This window comes from Hypanus sabinus, chromosome 7 (assembly GCF_030144855.1).
Source record: "Hypanus sabinus isolate sHypSab1 chromosome 7, sHypSab1.hap1, whole genome shotgun sequence".
Lineage (NCBI taxonomy): Eukaryota > Metazoa > Chordata > Chondrichthyes > Myliobatiformes > Dasyatidae > Hypanus > Hypanus sabinus.
In genome coordinates, this window is record NC_082712.1 from 34,523,565 (window position 1) to 34,546,880 (window position 23,316).

The following is a 23,316-nucleotide window of genomic DNA, read 5'->3' on the forward strand; positions in this document are numbered from 1 at the left end:
TGGGAATCGCGATTGATGTCTCCGTGAACCAAACAGGATCTAGAGTTGTCAGGAGCCCCGCCCCGAAGCTCCAGCTTGCCCAATGAACATACAGAGTAGGCAAGCAGGAGAGTCGTCCGCAATGGAGACGGCGGTGGATTCGGGAGAGGCAGTGGCGCGAAATACCGAGTAAGAGATTGAAAAGCGTCCGTTCGGTGCTGGGTGCTATTGTGCTGAAACATGTCAACGTTAGTAAAGAGGATGTGCCGGAATTTAAAAAAAAATGGGAGAAGTGCTCGAAGTGGACGGAATATTCCCCAGGTTACTTAGGGAGGCGAAGGGAGAGATGCTTCGCTGGCCACAGGAGTAGAATCAGATGATTGGAGGGTGGTAAATGCCATTTCTTTATTTAAGAAAAGAAGTAGGGAGTTTTTCTTCACTTATGGGCAAATTATTGGAGAGGATTCCTAGAGATAGGGTTTACGGGTATTTGGAGAGGCATAGTCTGAACAGGGATGGTCAGCATGGTTTTACGAGGGGTAGATCATGACTCCCAAGTCTGATTGAATTCTTTGAGGATGTGATAAAATGCATGATGAAGATAGTGCACTTGCGGTGGACATGGATTTTAGTAGGACCTTTGACAATGTTCTCCACGGTAAGTTCATTCGGAAGTCAGGTGGCATTCAGAATTGGCTTGCCCACAGAGGACAGGGGCATGGGGCATATTCTGCTGGAGCTCAGTGTGCCATGGGGATCTGTACTGGGACCCCAGCTCTTTGGGATTTTTATAAATGACTTGGACAAGAAAGTGGTAGATGGAGTTCAGTCTGGAAAAATGTGAAGTGATACACTTTGAATGTCGAACTTGAAAGCCAAGTACAAGGTTAATGGTTGGATTTATTAGAGTGGAGGAACAGAGGGATTTTGTGACCCATTTCCATAGATGTACAAAGTTGCTGTACAATTTAATAGGGAGGTTAAGAAGGCATGTAGAGTGTTGGCCTTTATTTGTTATAGGAAGGATATGGAAGCTTTTGAGGGGGTGCAGAGGGGGATTTACCAGGATGTTGCTTGGATTAGAGAACACGCCTTATTAGGAAGGGTTGAGTGACCTTCAGCTATTCTCTTTGGAGCAAAGGATGAGAGGTCACTTGATAGAGGTGAACAAGGTAATAAGACCATAGATAGTGGACTGCCAGAAACTTTTTCCCTGGGCGGGAGTGGCTAACACCAGAGGGTTTGATTTTAAGGTGTTTGGAGTAGAGTATAGGGCGATGTCAGAGGTACCTTTTTTACAGATAGAGTTTTTAGTGTGTGGTGTGCATTGCCAGGATTGTGGTAGAGGCAGCTATGTTAAGAGCATTTAAGAGACTTAGATAGGCACATGCATGAAAGAAAAATGGAAGGCAGGAGGGGAGGAAAGAGTTGTATTAACCTTAAATTAGGTTGAAAGGCCAGCACAACTTTGTGGGCCAAAGGTCCATTACTGTGCTGTACTATATGAACAAGGAGGTTATAAAAGGATACAAGATATGTTAAAGTGCAAAGATCTGGCAAACTGTACAATGTAGTAAAAATGTAAAGTTGTCCATTTTCAAATAAATAATAAAGAAACACATGGCTAAATCAGATTGGAGGAGATGCAGCAGAATGCTTAAATGTAGACTGAGCAAGGTATTAGGAAGGCTAACCATCTCAAGGTTTATTTTGAAAGAATTGAATGCAAAAATTGAGATCCATGTTTCAGTTCTATGGGGTATTTATGTAACTACACTTGGAATATTATGTACAGTATTGATCTTCAAATCACATGGTCTGTTGGGCCATCAATTGCCTATCTATAGCAGAGATACAAGAGGCTACAGATGCTGTAATCTGGAGTATAAAATAAACTGCTGGAGAAACTCAGCAGGCCTGGCAACATGTGCAGACAGAGGGGAATACCTGTCCTAATTCAGTTTACCAGCATTTAGTTCTGTGTCATGGTGATTTACTACTTAAATGGGTGGGAGTACCTGACTTCAGCACCTCAGACAGCCCTTTCAAATTGCAGCCACCCTCTGGGTGAAAATATTTTTCGTCAGATCCCCTCTAGACCTCTTGCAACGCTTATGGTTATGGGTGTCTTCATGATGGGAAAGATTTCTCACTTTACTCCTATTTATGTCCTTCATAGTTTAGTATGGCTCTATCTGGTCCCATCCTCAGACTCCTCCATTCCTATCCAGTATTTCTTCATAGTTGAAGTACCTCATCTGGTGAGTCTCCTTTGCACATCCTGCACAATCACATCTTTCCTGACTGTACATACAGTAACTGAGTGGTAACTTCACCAAGGTTTTATAAGGTTCTGCGGTAACCTCCCATACCTTTGTAATCTATGCCCTGCACGCTTTCTTGACCATATTATCCACCAGTGCTACTACTTTTAGGGATCTATGAAATAGTTAGATTTCTCCCCTCTCCGGACTCTGTTAACTTCTCTTTGTCTTAGTAAAGCAGCCAGCATTACACCCACTCAGGACATTCCTTTTTCTCCCATATTCCACTGGGCAGAAGATACAAAAACCTGAAAGCAAAGACCACTAGCCAAAAGATGGCTTTTCCCCCACTGACATAAAACTATTAAATGTTCCCTAGTACAATTTGATAGACCCTTGACCTCACGATATACTTCACTGTGACATTGTTTACCTGCACCGTACTTTCTCTGTTGCGCTTTATTCTGCATTGCTATTTTTGTTACATTGTTCTACCTCAATAGTGTGTAATGATTTGATCTATATGAGCAGCATGCAAAACAAGCTTTTATCAGATGATGGAGAAGACTTGATGAGCCAAATAGCCTTATTATACTCCTATGTTTTATGGTCTTACATGTGACAATAATAAACACTTCGGACTCTACACCATAGCCCTTTTCCTGTATACTCTTTAATGAGCTTTAATTCAGGGTATATGTTCTCCCCTTTTAGACCTCCCAAAATGCAGCCCTCTGTACTTATCAAGATTGAATGATAGCTGTGATTGTTTGGTCCTTTCTAGGTGATCAATATCATCTCATAACCTAAGGCTGTTCTCAGTACTATTGATAAGACCACCAATTTTCTTGTGATATTCAAACTGATACCTCCTACAAATCATATTCAAATCAGTCATGTATATGACATAGTAAGGTTTGAAAGGTACATTTAATGTCAAATGCATACAATATACATCCTGAAAAGCTTTTTCTTTGCAACCATCCATTAAAACAGAGGAGTGCTCCCAAAGAATGAATGACAGTTAAATGTTAGAACCCCAAAGCCTCTCCCAGCTCCCCCCTCTCACTTGTAAGCAGCAGCGAGCAACAATTCCAACCCCACCAGCAAAAAAAAGCATCGGCACCCACCACTGAGCACTCAAATTTATTGCAAAGCAACAGCAAAGACGCAGACTTGCAGTACCCCAAAGACTGCTTGTTCACCTGGTACTTGACATACCACAGGCTCCCCCTCCCTAATAAGTGAGCGGGGAGGCATAACAAACAACTCGCTGATTACCACGTTAAAAGTCTGTTGCGTCGCTTTTTCTGAGCTCTGTGCCCAAAGATCTCGGGTCTCTGGGCACACAGTCAGAGATCTTCCGTTTCCCATGACACACCAATTTCCTGCCAGGCACCAATCTTCGGTCCGCCCGTCTCCAGAGTCACAAGATCCAGGAACTCCAAAGGCGAGCTAATCTTTTAGGCCGCATCCTCAGCACATTGAATAATGGCCATTCGTGAAACTCCGAGAGTGGATCCCATTCCCACAAAGAACCGAAGTCAGCGTGTAACTCCAGGTCAGGGTCTTCAAAAGAACCCTGGAAGGGAAAAATAGAGATATTAAAGATAGAAATAGAGCTGTTTCTGAAGATGCAAGCAAGGAGTTGCCGTTAGGCACCATTGTAAGGGTCCCAACATGAATCAAAGAGTCCTGCAGCACAGAAATGGGTGTTCCCTACCATATCCATGATGGCCTTTTTGCTCATCTATCCATTTGTCCACGTTAGGAATGCTCTTTTAAAGCTCTGCCTTTTTAAATGTTTGTTTCTGTCACTGACAAAGCCATGCTTCCTATCTTTGATCTACCCCTTCCTTTCCAAGTATTAATCATGTTTCTCAGAACTTTTTTAAACTGAAGTTAGACTCACGGGCCTGTAATTACCTGACTAGTGCCTGCTGGTCATTTGCTATCCTCTAGTTATAACCAATGGTCAGTGAAGATGTGAAAATCTCTATCACAACACCAGCAATCTCTTTCTAGAATGCACCTCATGAGGCCTGGGGATTTATATATCTTAATACAGAGTAAACATCTAAAGCAATCTCCTTTTTAATGCCAACATTGATTGGAATATCCCTGTTCCTCTCCCTGAAATCTGCAACTACAATGCCTTTCTCATCCGAATGCATATGAGAAGTATTCATTTAAGCCCTCATCAATATGGCCCCATGCACAGATTGCCTTGTGATTCCTAATGGGGACCCTGCTTACCCCCTTTTTAATATAAAATGCCTAGAGGAATTTTCATCTGTCATGGCCCCACTTTAGTTTTCAATTTAGTTTTCAAGTCCTCTCCTACAAGTTCTGTACTCCTGAAGGGCCCTGCCTTTTTTCAGTGTTAGTTCCTGCCATCTGCTTCCTTTTTTTTAACTTTACTAAATCCTCTATCCCTTGACCTCGGACTTTACTTCCCTGATTCACTTTTGCAGGCTGAACTCTCACTGTTTCACTTTTAAGGGACCCCTATTTGTTAGATGTAGGTTTACCCTTGGAGAACAATTTCCCTCTGCCTTTGCCAAATCCTGTTTATGATATGGAAATTGGTCTTCCCTCGCCAATCTGGATCACCTTTATCCCTTTCTACAACTATTTTGAAACTTGCAGTGCTTTGATTAGTATCCTCAAAGTGCTCACCCATAGTTCCATTTCCTAAAATTAAGTTCAGTACTGCCTCTCCTCTGTTAGGAGTATCTATATACAGTTGTCACTTCTCTTACAGTTCCTTTGATGTCCATTCGCTTTCTGTTTCCATGCTGGTGATTCTAGCCTTTCTTCCAACTAGGTTGTTCACAACTTTGGTGTCGCAGTAAATCAAAGAGTTAAGTTTGTATCTAGGCCACTACTATTCAATTTGTCTATCATGTTGGTTTCCAGTTGAACAATATCTTGATTTTAGGATTCTCATATTTGTTTTAAAAGTTCCTTTCTGGTCTTGCTTCTTTCCATCTTTTTAATATCCAGACTCCATCCATTCTAGCTTTTGAACATGCCTGAATTTAATTGTTCATTTAATTTACCTTACTCTCAGTTTCAAAGGCTTCAAGTTGTGGAAAGTCCTCTCTGATTTCCTCTGCCTTACTCCTTAAAAACCATTTGTTTAGCCATGCCTTTGCTAAACTCCATTATCTCTTGCATACCTTGACATTAATAATTTAATGGGTGGTGATAGTGTGAAGTGCATTGGCACATTTTTGCTCTATTAAAAGTGCTATAAAAATTGAAGATGTGTGCTAGCTAACACTTACACCTGAATTACACAAATCTGAACTTATTATTATACTGTTATCACTGACTTGGGATGTGCATAATACCCATTAATAATACACATTAATTCAATTTTTACAGCTCTTCTTAAGGATGTGATTTATGGTTCTGATGTACCACTCCACCCTGGAGATTACTTTGCTTATTCCTGTTCCTAATTGGAATAATTTACTGCACACTTTAAAATTTGTATGTTCATGTTATTTGATATCTTGCAATAGCCTATCTACAGTATTTTCTAATATTTATAGAACAGAAAGATCTATCTTACAAAAGCTTGGCAGTTCCTGTATGAAGCTGGGACAGTTGGCACTTGATAATTTCCATGTAACACCAACTATTGGACAAGAAAATGCTACTGTAGTGGACTCTATTCTGCATCTTATGTGGTGAGTAATGGCTGTGTTTTTGGTGAGATACAGTAGACTTTCAACATCCATCGCAGCAGAATTATTAATCATAATGATTTTTTGTTGATTTCTATTAGAGTATTAGAGTTTCTTGCTACAGTCTCTCTTTTAATTAATAGACTAGAGAGCAAGAGGAAGGCACAATATACCTGAAACTGGAGAAAGGTCTTTGGAGGATGATGCAAATGAAAAATCAAAACTGGCCAGGGAAATTCCTCTTAATTTCTTAAATTTGGTGATAATGTAGGAAAGTAAAAACATATTGTATTAGGCTGAATATTAAATTCATTAAAATTCCACACTGCAAGGCAGTCCCATGTACATTAGAATTGATCTTATAGTAAAGCTCAATGTCACCTTCAGTCCTGAAAATCTGAAATAAAGGCAAGACGTCTGATTTGTTTACTTTTATTGGATGTAAAAATAACAATTGTTTTATGTGTTCTATATTTTCTTGATAGGTTAAAGGATCAAGTAACCCAACAAACAGTGGAACTAGAAACGGGTGTGAAAGCTTGTAAGATGTTTTGCTTCATCTCTTTGTGAACTTTGATCTCTGCAGTTATTATTTCTTCATAGTCATAGAACTCATCAGCGCCCTTCAGCCCATCTAGTCTGTGCTAAAGTTATTCTGTCTAGGGGTCAGCAACCTTTACCACTGAAAGAGCCACTTGGACCCGTTTCCCACAGAAAAGAAAACACTGGGAGCCGCAAAACCCGTTTGACATTTAAAATGAAATAACACTGCATACAACGTTTTGTTTTGCCTTTATGCTATGTATAAACAAACTATAATGTGTTGCATTTATGAAATTGATGAACTCCTGCAGAGAAAACGAAATTACATTTCTGCATGCAACAAAAACATTTTGACCTCCGAAAAAAAGACGTTGGGTTGAAGGTTACTTTTAAGTAAAATACTCGACGTCTATTTGAGTCTTTCTTGTATTTATGAAAAACGCCAAACTTAAATTTGCCGCCAGCAGCAAACCAAAAATAACGTCAGCCAGCTGTCAACCTGAAAAATAAAAGGACTATTTCACTGAACAATGAAAACATATGAATATACGTTAAATAATAGGCAATTAAAATATTTATCATCCTTGTTCAAGTTGACTCACACCTGACAATGCAGTCGTATTCAGTAGGGATGGATCGATGCTTAGGGGAGTGACCGGGAAGGATAATGTGTTTTTTTCCTCTCTGAACTCACAGAAGCATTTCCCAAACGATGTTTGCATTGCGATGATTGCAGAATGTAAATACTCCGAATTTATCATGTCGTGACCTTGTTTGAACTCTCTCAAATTGGGGAAGTGAGACAATGTGCCTTTCTGTAAATCTCTGGCAAGCACTGTCAACTTGAGCTCGAATGCCAAAACATCCTCCAACATATGCAGGGCTGTACGTCCTTACCCCGTTGAAGAGCTGTGTTCAGCGTGTTCAGGTGCGCTGTCATGTCTACCATGAAGTGTAGCTTTTCCAGCCACTCTGGCTGTTCCAGCTCAGGAAAGGTGAGCCCTTTGCTGCCCAGGGAAGTTTTCACTTCTTCCAGACACGCGACAAAGCGTTTCAGCACCTCCCCTCTGGACAGCCAGCGATAAAAAAACACGTTGTAGCGGTGTGCTACACGCAGTCAGTAAATTGCAGTCAAAGATAGCTTTATTCGAACAAAACAGCCTTGCTTTTAAGCCTCTCTCAACCCGCCCCCCCATGGGCGCGGATGCTGCAAAAGACACGTACTCACAAACCCCCGTAGGCTATCTCCCTTAGCCTGAACGCTGGCTAATTGTGAGCCGGTTCGGATGTGTCAGGAAATGGGTCGCCACAACGTCTTATTTAGATTGTACAAGATCACCATAATCTTCAAATTTAGATTTACATTTCAAAAACTAACAAACTAACATAAAATACATTTTAATTAAATACTGACCATGTAGCGGTGTGCTACACGCAGCGCTAAAATTACGACACGGAGTCGGTAACTGCAGTCGAAGGAAAAAACTTTATTCGAAATCTTCAGCCTCACTTTTAAGCCTCCCTCAACCTGCCCCCCATGGCGCAGAGGCTCCAAAGCTCTGTGCTCGCAAACCCCCGTAGGCTATCTAATTGTGAGTCGGTTCGGATGTGCCAGGAAAAGGGTCGCCACAACCAATTATTTCCCAAAGCAACAGGGAGCCGCAGCACAGACGTAAAAGAGCCACATGTGGCTCCGGAGCCGCGGGTTGCCGACCCCCGGTCTAGACCCATCAATCCACACTTAGACCATAGCCCTTCATACCCCTTTCATCCATATATTTATCAAAGTTTCTCTTAAATGTTGAAATCAACCTCTCATCCAGCACTTCCATATGCAGCTTGTTCCATACTTGTACAACCCTCTGAGTAAAGAAGTTACCCCTCAGATTTCCCCTTAAATATTTCATCTTTCATCATAGAGTAATACAGCATGGAGATGGGCCATTCGGCCTAATTCATCCATTTCAACCAAGATGCATATCTAACTAATCCCATTTGCCTATGTTTGGCCCATATCATTATAAACTTTTCCTATCCATGCATCAGTCCAACTGTCTTTAGTGTTGTAATTTTTCCTGCCTCTAACACCTCCACTGGTAGTTTGTTCCATATACCCCTCCTCTGTGGGAAAATCATGTCCTTCAGATCTCTTTAGGCCCCCAGCCTTGATTTACTGTTGGCTCTCTTGTTCTAACTGAGTTAAAGACCCATTCAGCAGATTTGAGTGCAAAATTTAATGCAGTACCATAATGCATTGTTACCTTGTCTGGGGAATTGCATTTCAGGTGAGATGTTCAACAAAGTCTGATCTGCCCTGCATTATCACAGTTACTCTATTCTACTTTGAAAGTACTTCGTTGGCTTAGAAATGCTCTGATATCAGGAAACATGCCTTTTCACTTTTCAGATTTAATGCTTAATGAAATTTATGTTAATCCAAACTCTGTTCTCACCTATTATACATTTTACAGTTTGAGGACATTGTATTTTGTGCTTTGTTCTCCAAAATCAATCTATAAAATTGCTAGTTTCCCCTTTATGTATTTTTCTTGAGTTGGCTTTCTCCTCTTGCTCTCCAACATCAACAGTGCTCTGATTTCCTCAAACTGCTCTCTGGAATATAATTCTCTGGAACTTCTGCCATCTCCAACGGGATCCCATCACCAAGCACATCTTTCCCTTCCCCTCCCTCCCCCCACTTTCTGCTTTCCCCAGGGATCGCTCCCTATGCTCCCTATGGACTCACTTGTCCATTCGTCCCTCCCCACTGATCTCCCTCCTAGCACTTATCCTTGCAAGCAGAACAAGGGCTACACCTGCCCCTACACTTCCTCCCTCACTTCTACTCAGGGAAACAAACAGTCCTTACAGGTGAGCTAGTACTTCACTACCCATTCCCGTTCCAATATGTCAATTCATGGCCTTCTCTACTGTCGCAATGAGGCCATACTCAGGTTGGTGGAACACCTTGTATTCCATCTGGATAGCCTGCATCCTGATGGCATGAACATCGATTTCTCGAACTTCCGATAATGCCCCTGCCCCTCTTTCACCATTCCCCATCCCCTTTTCCCTCTCTCACCTTATCTCCTTGCCTGCCCATCGCCTCTCTCTGGTGCTCCACCCACTTTTCTTTCTTCCATGGCCTTCTGTCCTCTCCTGTCAGGTTTAACCTGCTCCAACCTTGTATCTCTTTCACCAAACAACTTCCCAGCTCTTTACTTCATCTCTTCCCCTCCCGGTTTCACCGATCTCCTTGTGTTTCTCTCTCCCCTCCCCCCAACTTTTAAATCTAATCATCATTTTTCTCCAGTCTTGCTGAAGGGTCTCGGCCTGAAATATTGACTATAAATGCTGCCTGGTCTGCTGAGTTCCTGCAGCATTTTGTGTGTGTTGTCTGGAATATACTTTACCATTTCTTGCATCCTTCCGTATGGAGATTTCTCTCCTTCCTCTTCTGTTCCCTTCTATATTCATTGTTTAAAATGTTCATTATATATGAATGTTTAATGTGTTTAATATGTTGCATACCTGAAAGTAAGAAAGGAGCTGTCTCTTTGGCCTCTTTTTTAAAAAAATGCACTATGTTCTTCTTTCAACAGCTCTCTAGAATAACTCACTATGTCGAGGTTATTTTATTTCTTTATTTGCTGCATTCTTCAGCTAAGTAGCTGGTATCAAATAGAATAATAATAAAACATAGAAAACCTACAGCACAATACAGGCCCTTTGGCCCACAACGCTGTGCTGAACATGTACTTACTTTAGAAATTACCTAGGGTTACCCATAGCCCTCTATTTTTCTAAGCTCCATGTACCTATCCAAGCATCTCTTAAAAGACCCTATCGTATCTGCCTCCATCACCGTCACTGGCAGCTCATTCCACGCATTCACCACTCCCTGTGTAAAAAACAAATCCCCTGACATCTCCTCTGTACCTACTTCCAAGCACCTTAAAACTATGCCCTCTCGTGTTAGCCATTTCAGCCCTGGGAAAAAGCCTCTGACTATCCACACGATCATGCCTCTCGTCATCTTATACACCTCTTTCAGGTCACCGCTCATCCCGTCGTTCCAAGGAGAAAAGGCCAAGTTCACTCAGTCTATTCTCATAAGGCATGCTCCCCAATCCAGGCAACATCCTTGTAAATCTCCTCTTCACCCTTTCTATAATTTCAACATCCTTCCTGTAGTGAGGCGACCAGAACTAAGCACAGTACTCAAAGTGAGGTCTGACCAGGATCCTATATAGTTGTAACATTACCTCTCAGCTCTTGAACTAAATCCCACAGTTGGTGAAGGCCAATATACCATATGCCTTCTTAACCACAGAGTCAACCTGCACAGCAGCTTTGAGTGTCCTATGGACTCTGATAACCTACACTGCCAAGAGTCTTACCATTAAATCTATAATCTGCCATCATATTTGACCTACCAAAATGAACCACCTCACACTTATCTGGGTTGAACTCTGTCTGCCACTTCTCAGCCCAGTTTTGCATCTTATCGATGTCCCGCTGTAAACTCTCGTCCTCCACACTATCTACAACACCCCAACCTTTGTGTCATCAGCAAATTTACCAACCCATCCCTCCATTTCCTCATCCAGGTCATTTATGAAAATCACAAAGAGAAAGTGTCCCAGAACAGATCCTTGAGGCACACCACTGGTCACCAACCTCCATGCAGAATATGACCCATCTTTAACCACTCTGCTTTCTGTGGGCAAGCCAGTTCTGGTTCAACAAAGCAATGCCCTCTTGGATCCCATGCCTCCTTACTTTCTCAACAAGCCTTACATGGGGTACCTTATCAAATGCCTTGCTTTTGACAAGGCCATGCTGACTATTCCTAATCATATTATGTCTCTCCGAATGTTCATAAATCCTGCCTCTCCGGATCTTCTCCATCAACTTACCAACCATTGATGTAAGACTCACTGGTCTCTAATTTCCTGGGCTATCTCTACTCCCTTTCTTGAATAAGGGAACAACACCTACACCCTCCAATTCTCCAGAACCCCCTCCCTTGCCCCCCACAGAAGCTGGGGGTATATCTCGTCTGGTCCCGGTGACTTACTTGATGCTTTCCAAAAGCTCCAGCACATCCTCTTTCTTAATGTCTATATGCTGAAGCTTTTCAGTCCACTGTAAATCATCCCTACAATTGCCAAGGTCCTTTTTTGTAGTGAAATAACACATTGGTCTATTGGATCGTCCACAGTGTATGTGAATGACACATTTTATACTCCTTTTTTTAAGAGTTAAAAGAAAAAATATCTTATAGAAAATTCTTTATTCATTGCACATTTAATGACTAAAATAACTTCTAGTACTTTTGAGGTTCTAAGCTGAAGGAAAAAAAAGTGAAATGGAACGAACGGTCAATGAGAGATCCTAATCAAAAGACCTTCATTTCTTGGTCTATAAACTGACTAGTAAAATGCAACAATAAATATTAAACAAGTAGGTAAAAGATTTTTTTTGGACCAAAATTAATTAGTATTTGTATTTTTTAACTAGGTCTTGAAACTAATACAGGGGCTGTGTCGGAAGATAATTTGAAAGAAACGTACGTTTATTCAGTCTATTATTCTACTGTGAAGTAAAAGATGGATTATCTTTTACTTGCCTTAGTACAGTATTATTTTCATTTTGAGAAATCATTAGGAAGTTCAACATTAATTGTGGAATGATTATTTTCTTTTGCATGTTGTAAGAATTCAAGTGATTGAAAGGGAATTAGAAGATGTATCAATCTCTTTCCAGCAGAAGAACATGGCCCTCCATAGGTATGATAAAATCCAGGATTCATTGTTGTGTTTTGGCTCTCAAGGCCAGTATTTTTGCTCATACATTATACCTATGCATCTTTACCTATGGAGCATTGAAAGATGTTTATGTCAAGAATGGGTGGAAACATGCTTGGATGTATGCTATGTTCAATCTGCACTTCTGTAATCACCTGTCACCAGTTGGAAAAATATTTTATGGGTTATGCATGCAAATAGATTTAAATGTATATATGGTATATTTATCCACTGTACTTCAGACTAAGTAGGAGCCCCATTCTTTATGTAAAATCCAGGTAAATTAAGGCAATGGCCCATCTGTGACAAGCTGCATGTTATATTACATATCTGTCATAGGCTCTGTGAAGCAGTAAAATCATCTTGATGACAATAAGTTCTTTACCACCTAGCTAACCAAATCTGAAGAAATCTAGGAGTAGACTACAAGGTTTATAGCTTTCAGGTTGGTTTCTTAGCTTCTAGAATGAAGAAATGAAAAGAGGTTTGACCTTCTGATATTTTGCAGACTTCAGTACACGCATGCTCTACGCGAAGCGGCACAAATGAATGATAAAGAAGGGAAGTAAGTATTTCCAGTGCATGAGTTAGTAAATACTGTGTTATCTTCATTCAAATACATCAGGTTTAAAGACAAAGTAGATTTTTAAAATTACTTTGGAACGAAAGCACTTTAGCTTCTTTAATCACTACTTGATTTAAAATTTGGTTTCAGCGCTCTTGATTTTTAAACTTACAACCAAATGAATCAGGGTAGATATAAATCACTTGGTCCCAAGAACCTGCACTGCCATTTAATAATGGCTGATGTGACTGTAACCTAAATTCTGCATTCTTTTTCCAACTGTAGCTCATTGGGAATCTCTACTTTTTCCACTATTTATATGATGAATGAAAGGACCTTATTTAATTGTAGAGACACAAAGCATGCAAACTGGCCCTATGGCCTGCCATGACCATACTGACCATCAAGTACCCATTTATACTAAACCCACTTACCAGCTCTTGGTTCCTAGCCTTCTGCACCTTGGCAATTCAAAGCCTCTCTTTTCATTTCAACAATATAATTATTTGTTGTTATTAATGTAAAATTACTCCTCAATAACTTTCTTTATTCTAACACTGATAGTTCTGTTACATTATCACTTATTCTGTCATTCTGAAAGTTCCTTAGTTTGGCGATTGAAATTAAGAATTTCCATTAAAAAAGGAACTTGAAATATTTTCTGTCTCACTTGGCCTGCTGGTTTTTTCAGCATTCTCACTTCTTTAAAAAAAGTTTCCTGCAACAGTTGTACTTGGTATGTAAGATTCTAACATATCCTTTTGGTTTCTTTTCTTTCTGACTGCTGGCACCGAAAGTAATTGTTGCCTGGGTAGTTTGGTTTCCACTCCATTGCAGGCATCCCAAATTCTTTTCAACTCTTCGCCTCTCTTCAACTTAAAACATGCTTATTTTCTCTCTTTCCTGCTCAGATTAATTGATCTGCCATGCTTAATCTGTTTCTCTCTCCACAGATGCTGTTCTACCCGCTGACTGTTTATGACATTTTCTATTTTTGTTTGGAATGTTGCTAGTGTTATTCTAAAAATGGAAGTAATTCTGAAGTTCTCAATAAGATTCACTCAAGTTTATTATTTAATGAATTGTTTCTTGTTTTAAGGTTGATAATGGAAACAATTAATCACTCTTTAGATCTCTGTTCTGAGATTTTAGAAACCCAGAAGGTATGTTGAATAAAATTAATCTGTCATGTATTTCAGAGTTACCATTCATTGCTGACTCTAACTTTTCTTTCAATTCAGAAGAATTTTATAAAGCACACTTAGCTGCTGTTGTTGCTATTTCTAAAAATGAAGAAAATGTAATCAAAATGTTTTTCTCTCTCCTTTATTCTCATTCATTTCCTCTTATTGTATCTCTGCAGATAGATTATCTGTAATCAATAAGATTTCACCATCCTTCCTCAGCTTGTGTGATTACTAAATCTTTCATCCATTTTGGCATGTTTTTGATGTATTACAAACCATCTTTTTTTTTGTTACTTTATTCCTCTCCCTTCCCTAGAACTTGAAACATTTCTAATTCTTCCTGATTCTGTAGAAAGGTCATCAACCTGAAATTTGAATTCTGTTTTCCTCGTTCTGTCCCTTCAGCTGCTGACTGACTTGTTGAGAATTTGCAGTATTCTCAGATTTGTACTTTGCTTGTTCAAATTAATGAACGCTATTCCTAAATTGCGGCTTAAAGATACTGTTGAAGTAAAATGGCAATAATTTAATATTTTGCTGAGTTTGGTCTGCAGGCATCTGCTGCTAGCACACTACTTAAAACTCCTTTTCTCAGCACTGATATAAATACAATTTTATTTAAAATACTGTTTTTATATCAATTACACTTTTTGTTTAGCTTTGTATTCAAATTGTTAATTAATCTATTATAATTCACACTTGTGGAAATCTAGTCATTGTTATTTTTTTGTTTTGTTGTAGGAAGTTCAGACTTTGGAAAATGCAGTGTTTGAAGTTCAAAAGCAAAGACTATGTAATTATAATTTTAATGCAATACATTTGGTTTACAATTAATTCAATAGAGTACAGTACTGGCATATTATTTTAGTAATTTATTCCTTGTCCTTTCAATATACAACATTTGGAACCAATTTCAAAATGTATAACGGATTTTGTTCTCTTTTAATGTTCATATATTAAAATGCTAAGATTGAGGGACAGAATTTAATAAATGTATGGGAGATTAAGGCCATATAAGTTTAAAAGTAATGCAGGTAATGGAGGTGCAGTGAATTTCAAAATGATGCAGGAAGGAAAGCAATAATTTTAAAAGGAGTTTGGGAGATGGAAACATGAGTTTAAAGCAAAATTATGAGAAATATAAAGTTTGATTAGTATTAATAAAACAATAAATAATTCAATTTTAAGACAATTCTTTAGCCCTTTGTCACTTCCACCTATCACCTCCCAGCTTCTTGCATTATTTCCACTCTCCCTTTGCTTCACCCCTTCACCCCATCTTTTTATACTGACTCTCTCCCCTCTTTCTTTCCAGTCCTAATGAAGGGTCTTGACCCAAAACATCAACTGTTCATTTCCCTTCATAGATTCTGCCTGACCACAAAGTTCCTCCAGCATTCTGTGTGTTGCTTCAGAAGTCCAGCACATGCAGTCTCTTGTGTCCCTAGGTCCTTAGTTTATCTATGCAGTGAGTTAATCTAATAAATAGAAGCTCGGCCAGGTATCTCACTTATATCCTGTGCCACATGGGAACTATATTTCAAGTATTCTGGATAACTACAGATGCATGAAATGTTGTCAGCTAAGAGGGCTAGAGCTCTGGGTTATAAGTGAAATACCAGTTGTTGGGCAGCTTTCAGGACATGGTTACCCTGCAGGTTAAAATGTAGATAGATAAGGAATAGGTGACTGTTGAACAAACAAAACTAAGTAGAAAGGTAGTTAAGGAGACCACTGAGGACACCTTGATCTCCAACCAGTATTTTGTGTTGAGTACTGGAGAAGCAGAGGGAATGTCAGCTACAAGGAAGGTTGCAGCATACTGGGTGGCTTATCTGTTCAGGAAGGGAGAGGAATTCTAAGGTTGTGGGGAGCAAAACAAGGGAATAGAGAATGCTGTAGTTTGGCCTTTTACAGTCACATGTGATTCCAAGTTAGTGTGTTGCATTCCTGGTGCCAGGATCAAGGGGTCCACTGAGTGGCTGCAGAAAATTCTTGAGGGAAAGGGTGAACCACCGGAGGTTATGGCCTATGACCTGTATAGTAATTGGGAGTGGTCCTTTCGGCAGATTTTAGGGAGTCTGGAAAGAGACTTAGAAACAGTATCTTAAAAGAAGTAATCTCTGGATTCAACCACAGCGGGAGTACAGTGGGCAGCTCTGTCACCACCTGATATGAAGGATGAGATTGCACTGGAGAAGTAACTCACCAGGGTGTTGCCTGGGAATGGATGTTTCAGTCTGAATAAACTGGGTTTGTTTTCTTAGGAGCAGAGGAGGCTGAGGGGAAACCCAATAGAGATTTGCAAAATGATGAGGGACATAGAACTGAAAAAAGGAATCTCTTCTGTGTGGAGCTGGGGTGAAAGGGTCTTGATGTGATCTGAGAAACATTGGGGAGGGGGATTGGATGGAATCTAGAATATATTGCCTGAGGCTGGGGAGGGGCAGGTATATCTCATCATTTTTAGAGCATCTAGGTGAGCACTTCTATTATACACTAATCCTGTGAACTGCTGCAATGGTTATGGACCATTGGGATAGGTTCAAAATAAAACATCATAGCTGTAGGAGTGGATAATATGTTAGAAGGATCATTGAGTGAACCTATACTGACTGAAATTAAGAACAAAAATGGAGAAATTCCACTTAAGGGCATATATCAAAGTCCTCCATAACTGAGACAGTGTGTGTATTTTTTCCTCTGACTTAGTGTTGAAACGAAAAATGCAAGGTGTATTAAAAGACATGAGAGCTGAAAAGATGAAGCAGCAACAATTGCTACAGCAATTAGAGAAGGAACTTCCAAAACGTGGAGAAAAAAACTTGCAAGAGCACTTTAAAATGGTGACATTAATTCAGAAGGTTTTGCAGGTAGAGATTATTAATACAAAAATAATATGTATGTTTTATTTTTTAATACAGAAAATGTCATCTTTGTATTTACTTCAAAGCTGCTCTCTACACCATCCTGCTCCCTACTTCCACCTTCTTAGTTGAATATCCTGTCTGTTTCCAATGTACAGCTCCATGTAAAATGAATTCTTATAAGAACATTGACAAAGTTTATGGCTAATCATATGATCTAGGATTGCGGTTCATTTTTTTTCCCACTATATAGTTTTCATTCTATGATTTTTTTTTCTCCTTAAAATAACAGAGTCAGCACAAGTCATGGATTGAAAATTGTACATGTGTATCCACCCAAGTGTTGCAGGCTGTTCAACTACTTTGAACATCACAACTAAGTCCAATCCTGGCTTCTTAGAACATAAACATACAGAGAAATATTTATATCCAGGCAGGCCCATTAAAGGGTACAGGGCTACCTGCAGAATTATTTTAGGGAGCTAGATTGAACATTATAAAGCAGGATTACTACCTGTGCCACATGCTAGTTAGGTTAGAAATAGATAGACAGTGCAATTCATTTGTGGTTAAGGAGCTGCTACAGGAAAGAGAGGTCCAGATTTATGGATCACCAAGTTCTCTTTTCTAGGACAGGTGGAATCTGTACAAATAAAATGGTTTGATTCTGAACTGGAGGGGAACCGATGTCTTTGCTGGTGCAAAGAGCAAAATCGAGGATTTAAACTAGAGTGTTAGGGTGATAGGAAGCACAGTAGCAGGGCAACAGGTGGTAGGGATGAGGGCAAGAAAGATGGAGTGACAAATACGACAAAGAAGAACAGCTGATAAACATGTTGGGACTGATAGGCTGAGATACATTCATTTATTATGTTAGGAGTATATGGGGAAGGAGGATGATCTTAGAGCCTAGATCAGTACATGGAATTACAATATTGTTGCCATTATAGAGACGTGGCTGTGTGAAGAACAGGACAGGTAGCTCAATATTGCTGGATTTCATTATTTCAAATGGTGGGGTTGCGTTACTGATAATGGAGAATGTCATAGCTGTGCTCAGGGAGGGCATACTGGAGGGCTCATTCTCAGAGGCAATTTGGATGGAGCTCCAAAACAGGGAAGGTGTTACTAGCCTGATGAGATTATAGGGCCCATTAGCCAGTCAGTAGTGGAGAAGAAATATAGGAAAATGGGAAGAGACAGAAACAACAAGATTGTCATAGCAGATCATTTTAAACTTCCCCAATATTGATTAAAACTTCTTTAAAACACAAGAAACTCAGATGGGGTGGGGGGGTTCTTAATACAGTCAAGAGGGGTTCTTGAAACAGTATGTTGGGCTCCAACTAGAGGAGAGAACATACTGGGCCTAGTTTTGAGAATTGAGCCAGGCCAGGTGGCAGACCTGATAGTGGGTGAACATTTTAAGATAGTTCTGAATAAGAATATAATTCATTCTTATTGGAAGGTACTAAATTAGGGGAGGGAAAAGTGCAACAGGAGCTACAGGATATTGACTGGGAGCAACTGCTGTCAGACATACGGAAGTTGTCCATGTCTGACATATGGAAGTTTTTTAAAGACCAACATGCCCTGTTAAGGAGTAATGACAAGGATGGTAAGGTAAGGGAACCTTGGATGATCCTGACGGGCCCTACGTTTAGTCAGGAAGGGAAAAAAGAAGCTTAATAAAAGTTTAGGTAGCTAAAATCAGACTGATCCCTTGTGAAATATAAGTACATGCTCAAGCAGATGATTAGAAAGGCTTGGAGAGCAGGATTAAGGAGATTCCTAAGGCTTTTTATATCTAAGAAAAAGAGGATGACTCAGGAGAGTCCACTTGAGGATAAAGGAGGGAATTTGTGCTTGGAGTCAGAGCAAGTGGCTGAGCTACTAAATAAGTACTTGTGTTGGTACTTCGGAAGGATTCAGAGGATAGTGCAAACAATGGGACAGGCTAACCTGCTGGGGATTTTGAAATAAAGGAAGAGATGGTGACAGTTTTTCTGAAAAATGTTAAGGTGAATAAATACCCAAGTATATATCCTAGAATATTGAGGGGACAAAAATGAGATTTTTGAGGCTTTGACAGAGATCTTTATGTCCTCATTAGCAACAAGCAAGGTCCCAGAGAACTGGAGAGGAGCAAATGTTGTGCTTTTCTTCAAGAAAGGAAATGGGGATAGTCCGGATAATTATAGATGAGTAACACTCAAGTCACTGACAGGGAAGGTACTGAAGAAGATTCTAAAGGGTAAGATTTATATGCATTGTTTGGGCATAGCCTGCTTAGGGACAGTCAATGTTGGCTTTGTGCATGGAGATCATGCCTTACAAACTCGAATGAGTTTTTGAGGCGGTGACAAAGGTGCATGATAAGGGTAAGGCAATGGACACTATCTGTGCAGAATTTAGTATGGTATTTGATAAGGTCCCTCATAATAGCAAGTTTGAATTCCTAATTGGCTTGCCCATGGAGGCCAGAGAATTGGGATAGAAGGCTGTTATTCTGGCTGAAGGTCTGTGACCAGTGTTTTTCCACAGTGATTGGTGCTAAGATATATTTTCAGTGATTTAGATGAAAATGTAGTTGGGTGGATTAGCAAATTTGTGGATGACACTGAGATTACTGGAGTTGTGGGAAGTGTAAAGATCTATCAAAGAATACAGTGGGATATACGTACCGATATGGGCAGAGAAGTTGAATATGGAGTTCAGTCTGGGCAAGTGTGAGGTGTTGGATTTAAGGAGGCCAAGTGAAAGGATAAAGTATACATTTAATGGTGGACCTCATTCTGGCATTGAGGTACAGAGGAATCTAGGGGTCCCAGTCCACAATTCACTGAAAATGGCTACACAAGTGGATTACTGTAGGTGATAAAGAAGGCATATGGCCTGCTTGCATTCATTGGAATTGAGTATATGAGTAGGGATGTCATGCTGCAGCTATTTAAAGCACTATTCAGATTGTATTTGGAGTATTGTTGCAGTTCTGGTAATCTGATTATAGGAAGGATGTGGAGACTCTGGAAAGGGTACTTAAGAGATTTATCATGATTAGAGGGACTGAGTTATAAGGAGAAGTTGAATAAACTTGGGCTGTTTACTCTAGAGCAGGGTTTCCCAACCTATTTCATCCCATGGACCCTTGCCATTAACCAAGAGGTCCATGGACCCCACATTGGGAACCCCTGCTATAGAGTGTCAAAGGTTGAGGGTAGACCTGACAGAGGTTTTTTTTTTAAATGATGATTGATGTAGAGAGTCAGAATGTTCCCAAGGGTAGAAATGTCAAACATGCTTTTAAGTTGGGGAGGAGAAAATCAAGAATGACATTATCATGGACTGGGTATGACATGTCCAGTGCCGTACTGTTCTATGCTCCGAAAGTAAAACCTTTCTATTAGTCACATGGAAGCATCTTGCAACAATAAATTTGATTTAAATTGCAGTCACAATTACACAGGAAACATAACTTCTGTTTTGCATACACACAGTTACTGCAAACCACAATAATAATTGAATTAAGTGCCAATCAGTCCCAATGTGGGAGTCAGGACTCTGGTTTAATTCAGTTCCTGGGACATCAACATAACCCCTAAATGCCTTCTGGATGTGCTATGAGAATGAGGGATAAAGAAAAAGTACTGCAATTGCTGAAAACCCCCTATTTTAAATAGAAGGTAGTGGAAATTCAGTTTTGGGTAGTATCTATGATGAGAGGAAGATATTTTATGTCAATAACTCCTTATTTCATAACCAGTTGATATACAAGAGCAAAAATGAAAAAGGGAAAGATGAAATACCTGGAGACCTAAAGGAGAATGGTGGAAGAAAATGTTACATGCCTCATTATTGAAATGGTCCTACAAACAATTATCTCATTTTAAGAACTCTATCTCATTATCTCATGTTCTCGTTATGTATTACTATTTATTTATAATTGCATTTGCACAGTTTGTTGTCTTCTGCCCTCTAATCGATCTTTCACTGAATCTGCTACAGTTACTATTCTATAGATTTGCTGACTATGCCAACAAGAAAATGAATCTCAGGGCTGTATATGGTGACATAAATATACTTTGATAACATTTTCTTTGAAATTTGTACTTGTCTGAAATCTGTGTCTCTGATGCATCTCTGTTGTTTTATTATTGTTATATCTTTTCAAACCGGCACAACTTGGTCATCTACTTTTTGCTTGATGAGATCTTATATTTTTCTAGCTGCTCCTTTTCTCTGCCACACCTTTTTGGGTGACACCAGCAGATACAATTTGCCCCGTGTGCTGCTATCATATTCTGTTTTAATAAGGACCCTGGCTTATTGATGAGAATAGTATCTCTGATAATAATTAAGTACTCAAAGTTAAATATAGTTCTGCTTTGGCAGTCCCATATGAATCCAACTACCTTGACACAAATTGAAAATTGCATTTGGAATAAAAGGCTGCTGTTCTCTTCTATATGTTGATTTTATTATTAGAGGTTGATGAAATGTAAAATAGAACGATTGATGAATTGTCTCATTAATCATGTACATTCTTACTAATGTTTTGAAAATTAATCAGAAATATTAATTTGTATTTTTACAGGGCGTTATTCTTGCTAGTGGAGTGAACTGGGCCAATGATCCTGAATTGAAAGAAATAGTTTTGCAGTTGGAGAATAATCCTCTTGAAGAAACAGATTCAATCCACTGATAGATTGCATTGGATGTGAATGACAAAATGAAGTCCAATGTAATTTACAAAGTAATTCTTTACATTAAATACCTTTCCCCATCCCATCACTGTCTGGTTTCCACCACAACGTGGAAAGCTGAATTTTTAAACACCTTCTGGTCTGAAGGGCCAGACCTTGTTGGCCTGCAGTGCTCTGTTCCCTATGCCTATCTGTAGCTGATCTGGATGAGCTGAGCCAGCATTTATGAGTCTATCCCAGAGTCCAGTGAGGACAGAGTCTTGTGGGCATTTTGATGGGGCTCTGCCTCTAAATTCTCCATCAGTAAACAAAGCTTATAATTGATTAAAATACTGTAAATTTAATAATTTTATATCTGTCATTCAGAATCATTGAAAGACTATTGAAATTATTTAAAAATACATTTAATATTCTTAGATTTAAAGCATTTTATTTAACTAAAAACAAATAATTAAATTTTGTTATTTAAAAGAAACTTGCCTTCCCCACTTTTTTCCTGTTGTCTCCATGTAAGATCGATGGGATGTGGGGTCTTGTGTCAGATCAGAACCAGACCCGAGGGACTTTTCTTTTCGATGCCTCACATTCTACTCGGCCCCTTCTCCCATATGTAATTCTGATATCCCCAAGACTAACAAGCATGCTTGAATTTTTTTCCTAGGGGCACAGAAAAGTAATACCTTTTGCCCTTTCAAAGTTTGTCACTTAATTCTTCACTGTTTTTGATGCAGCATGCAAAACTGGGTTTTCAGTTTAATCGGTGGAATTCTGGCAGTGCAGTGGTCAGCAAAAGTGCATTTCCAATTTGTTTCCAACTGTAGACTTGGTTTTCTTTTCTGAGTTTTTTTATGGTAGTTTAAATTGTCATTAAATGTAGTTTGTCTCTTAGTCTTATCAGTGGTGAATATAAATTAGGAAGGAATTAGAATTAACTGAAAGAAATTCTCAGTGAAAAATTATTTGATGGAATACTTTGTTGATATTGTAGTTATTTCTTTCCCTTTAATCCTGTCTATAACAAATGTTCTTGTAAATGTTTTTCTGCTTTCTCATTAATATTTAATATCCTTGTAAATATAAATACTAATATTATAAGAATGTGCCTATTGTAAGGGGTTAAATCATTTCAAAGTGTAAATCTTAAGTACATATGACAAAATTGTGCATGCAATTTTATCCTTTAGTATAAAACTTAGAGTCTCATGACTATATGCAGTAGTTCCATTTTATGTAAAAAGTAGCAAAGATATGGCAATGGCTATAAAATCAATAAAAATGAATGGTTGGCTTGTTCTCAGCTGTTCAGTATGAAGTTTTATTTTAGTTTGCATATTTCTCATAGGTTAATTTAATTTTTTTGGATATTTTAATGAAGTACATAATTCATACTTTTTGGACTGAATCCTGCATATAAGCTAAAATTGTCTATTATTCAATTTAAAATTGATGACTGATTCCATTTATTAATTTATTCCCAGAGGCTCATTTATTCCAAAACTGCACATGATTTTTAAAGCCCTTCTCCCAACCTTCATAAATGGATTTGAACTCTAGTCTTATCAGGATATTTGACTTTACTAATATTTTAATATTAAGCTGAAATTGTGAGTTTTAATTATATTCTATGCAGATAATTTATATTTTACCAATGCATACAAAACATTAATTCCAAGAAAGCAAATAAAATATAGCAAATACTAAAT

The 23,316-nt window shown here is 39.0% G+C and overlaps 1 protein-coding gene across 1 annotated transcript; it reads left to right on the plus strand.

Moving 5' to 3' along the window:
• Positions 1 to 13: 13 nt before the first annotated feature.
• cenph (centromere protein H) lies at positions 14 to 23,040 on the plus strand. The gene is made up of 10 exons (XM_059974453.1): positions 14 to 168; positions 5,804 to 5,941; positions 6,424 to 6,479; positions 12,005 to 12,053; positions 12,202 to 12,273; positions 12,800 to 12,856; positions 13,956 to 14,019; positions 14,785 to 14,836; positions 16,756 to 16,916; positions 21,505 to 23,040. The coding sequence occupies exons 1-10, from the start codon at positions 83 to 85 to the stop codon at positions 21,610 to 21,612; spliced, it is 843 nt and encodes a 280-aa protein (XP_059830436.1). The 5' UTR covers positions 14 to 82; the 3' UTR covers positions 21,613 to 23,040.
• The last annotated feature ends 276 nt before the right edge of the window (positions 23,041 to 23,316 follow it).

What these genes read in the sequence shown, in the direction of transcription:
- cenph (XM_059974453.1), top strand. Translation starts at nt 83, where the DNA reads ATGAACATACAGAGTAGGCAAGCAGGAGAGTCGTCCGCAATGGAGACG. An exon ending in GAAGATAATTTGAAAGAAAC is followed by an intron (nt 12,054 to 12,201) that starts GTACGTTTATTC and finishes GCATGTTGTAAG; the next exon opens with AATTCAAGTGATTGAAAGGG. An exon ending in TAATTCAGAAGGTTTTGCAG is followed by an intron (nt 16,917 to 21,504) that starts GTAGAGATTATT and finishes GTATTTTTACAG; the next exon opens with GGCGTTATTCTTGCTAGTGG.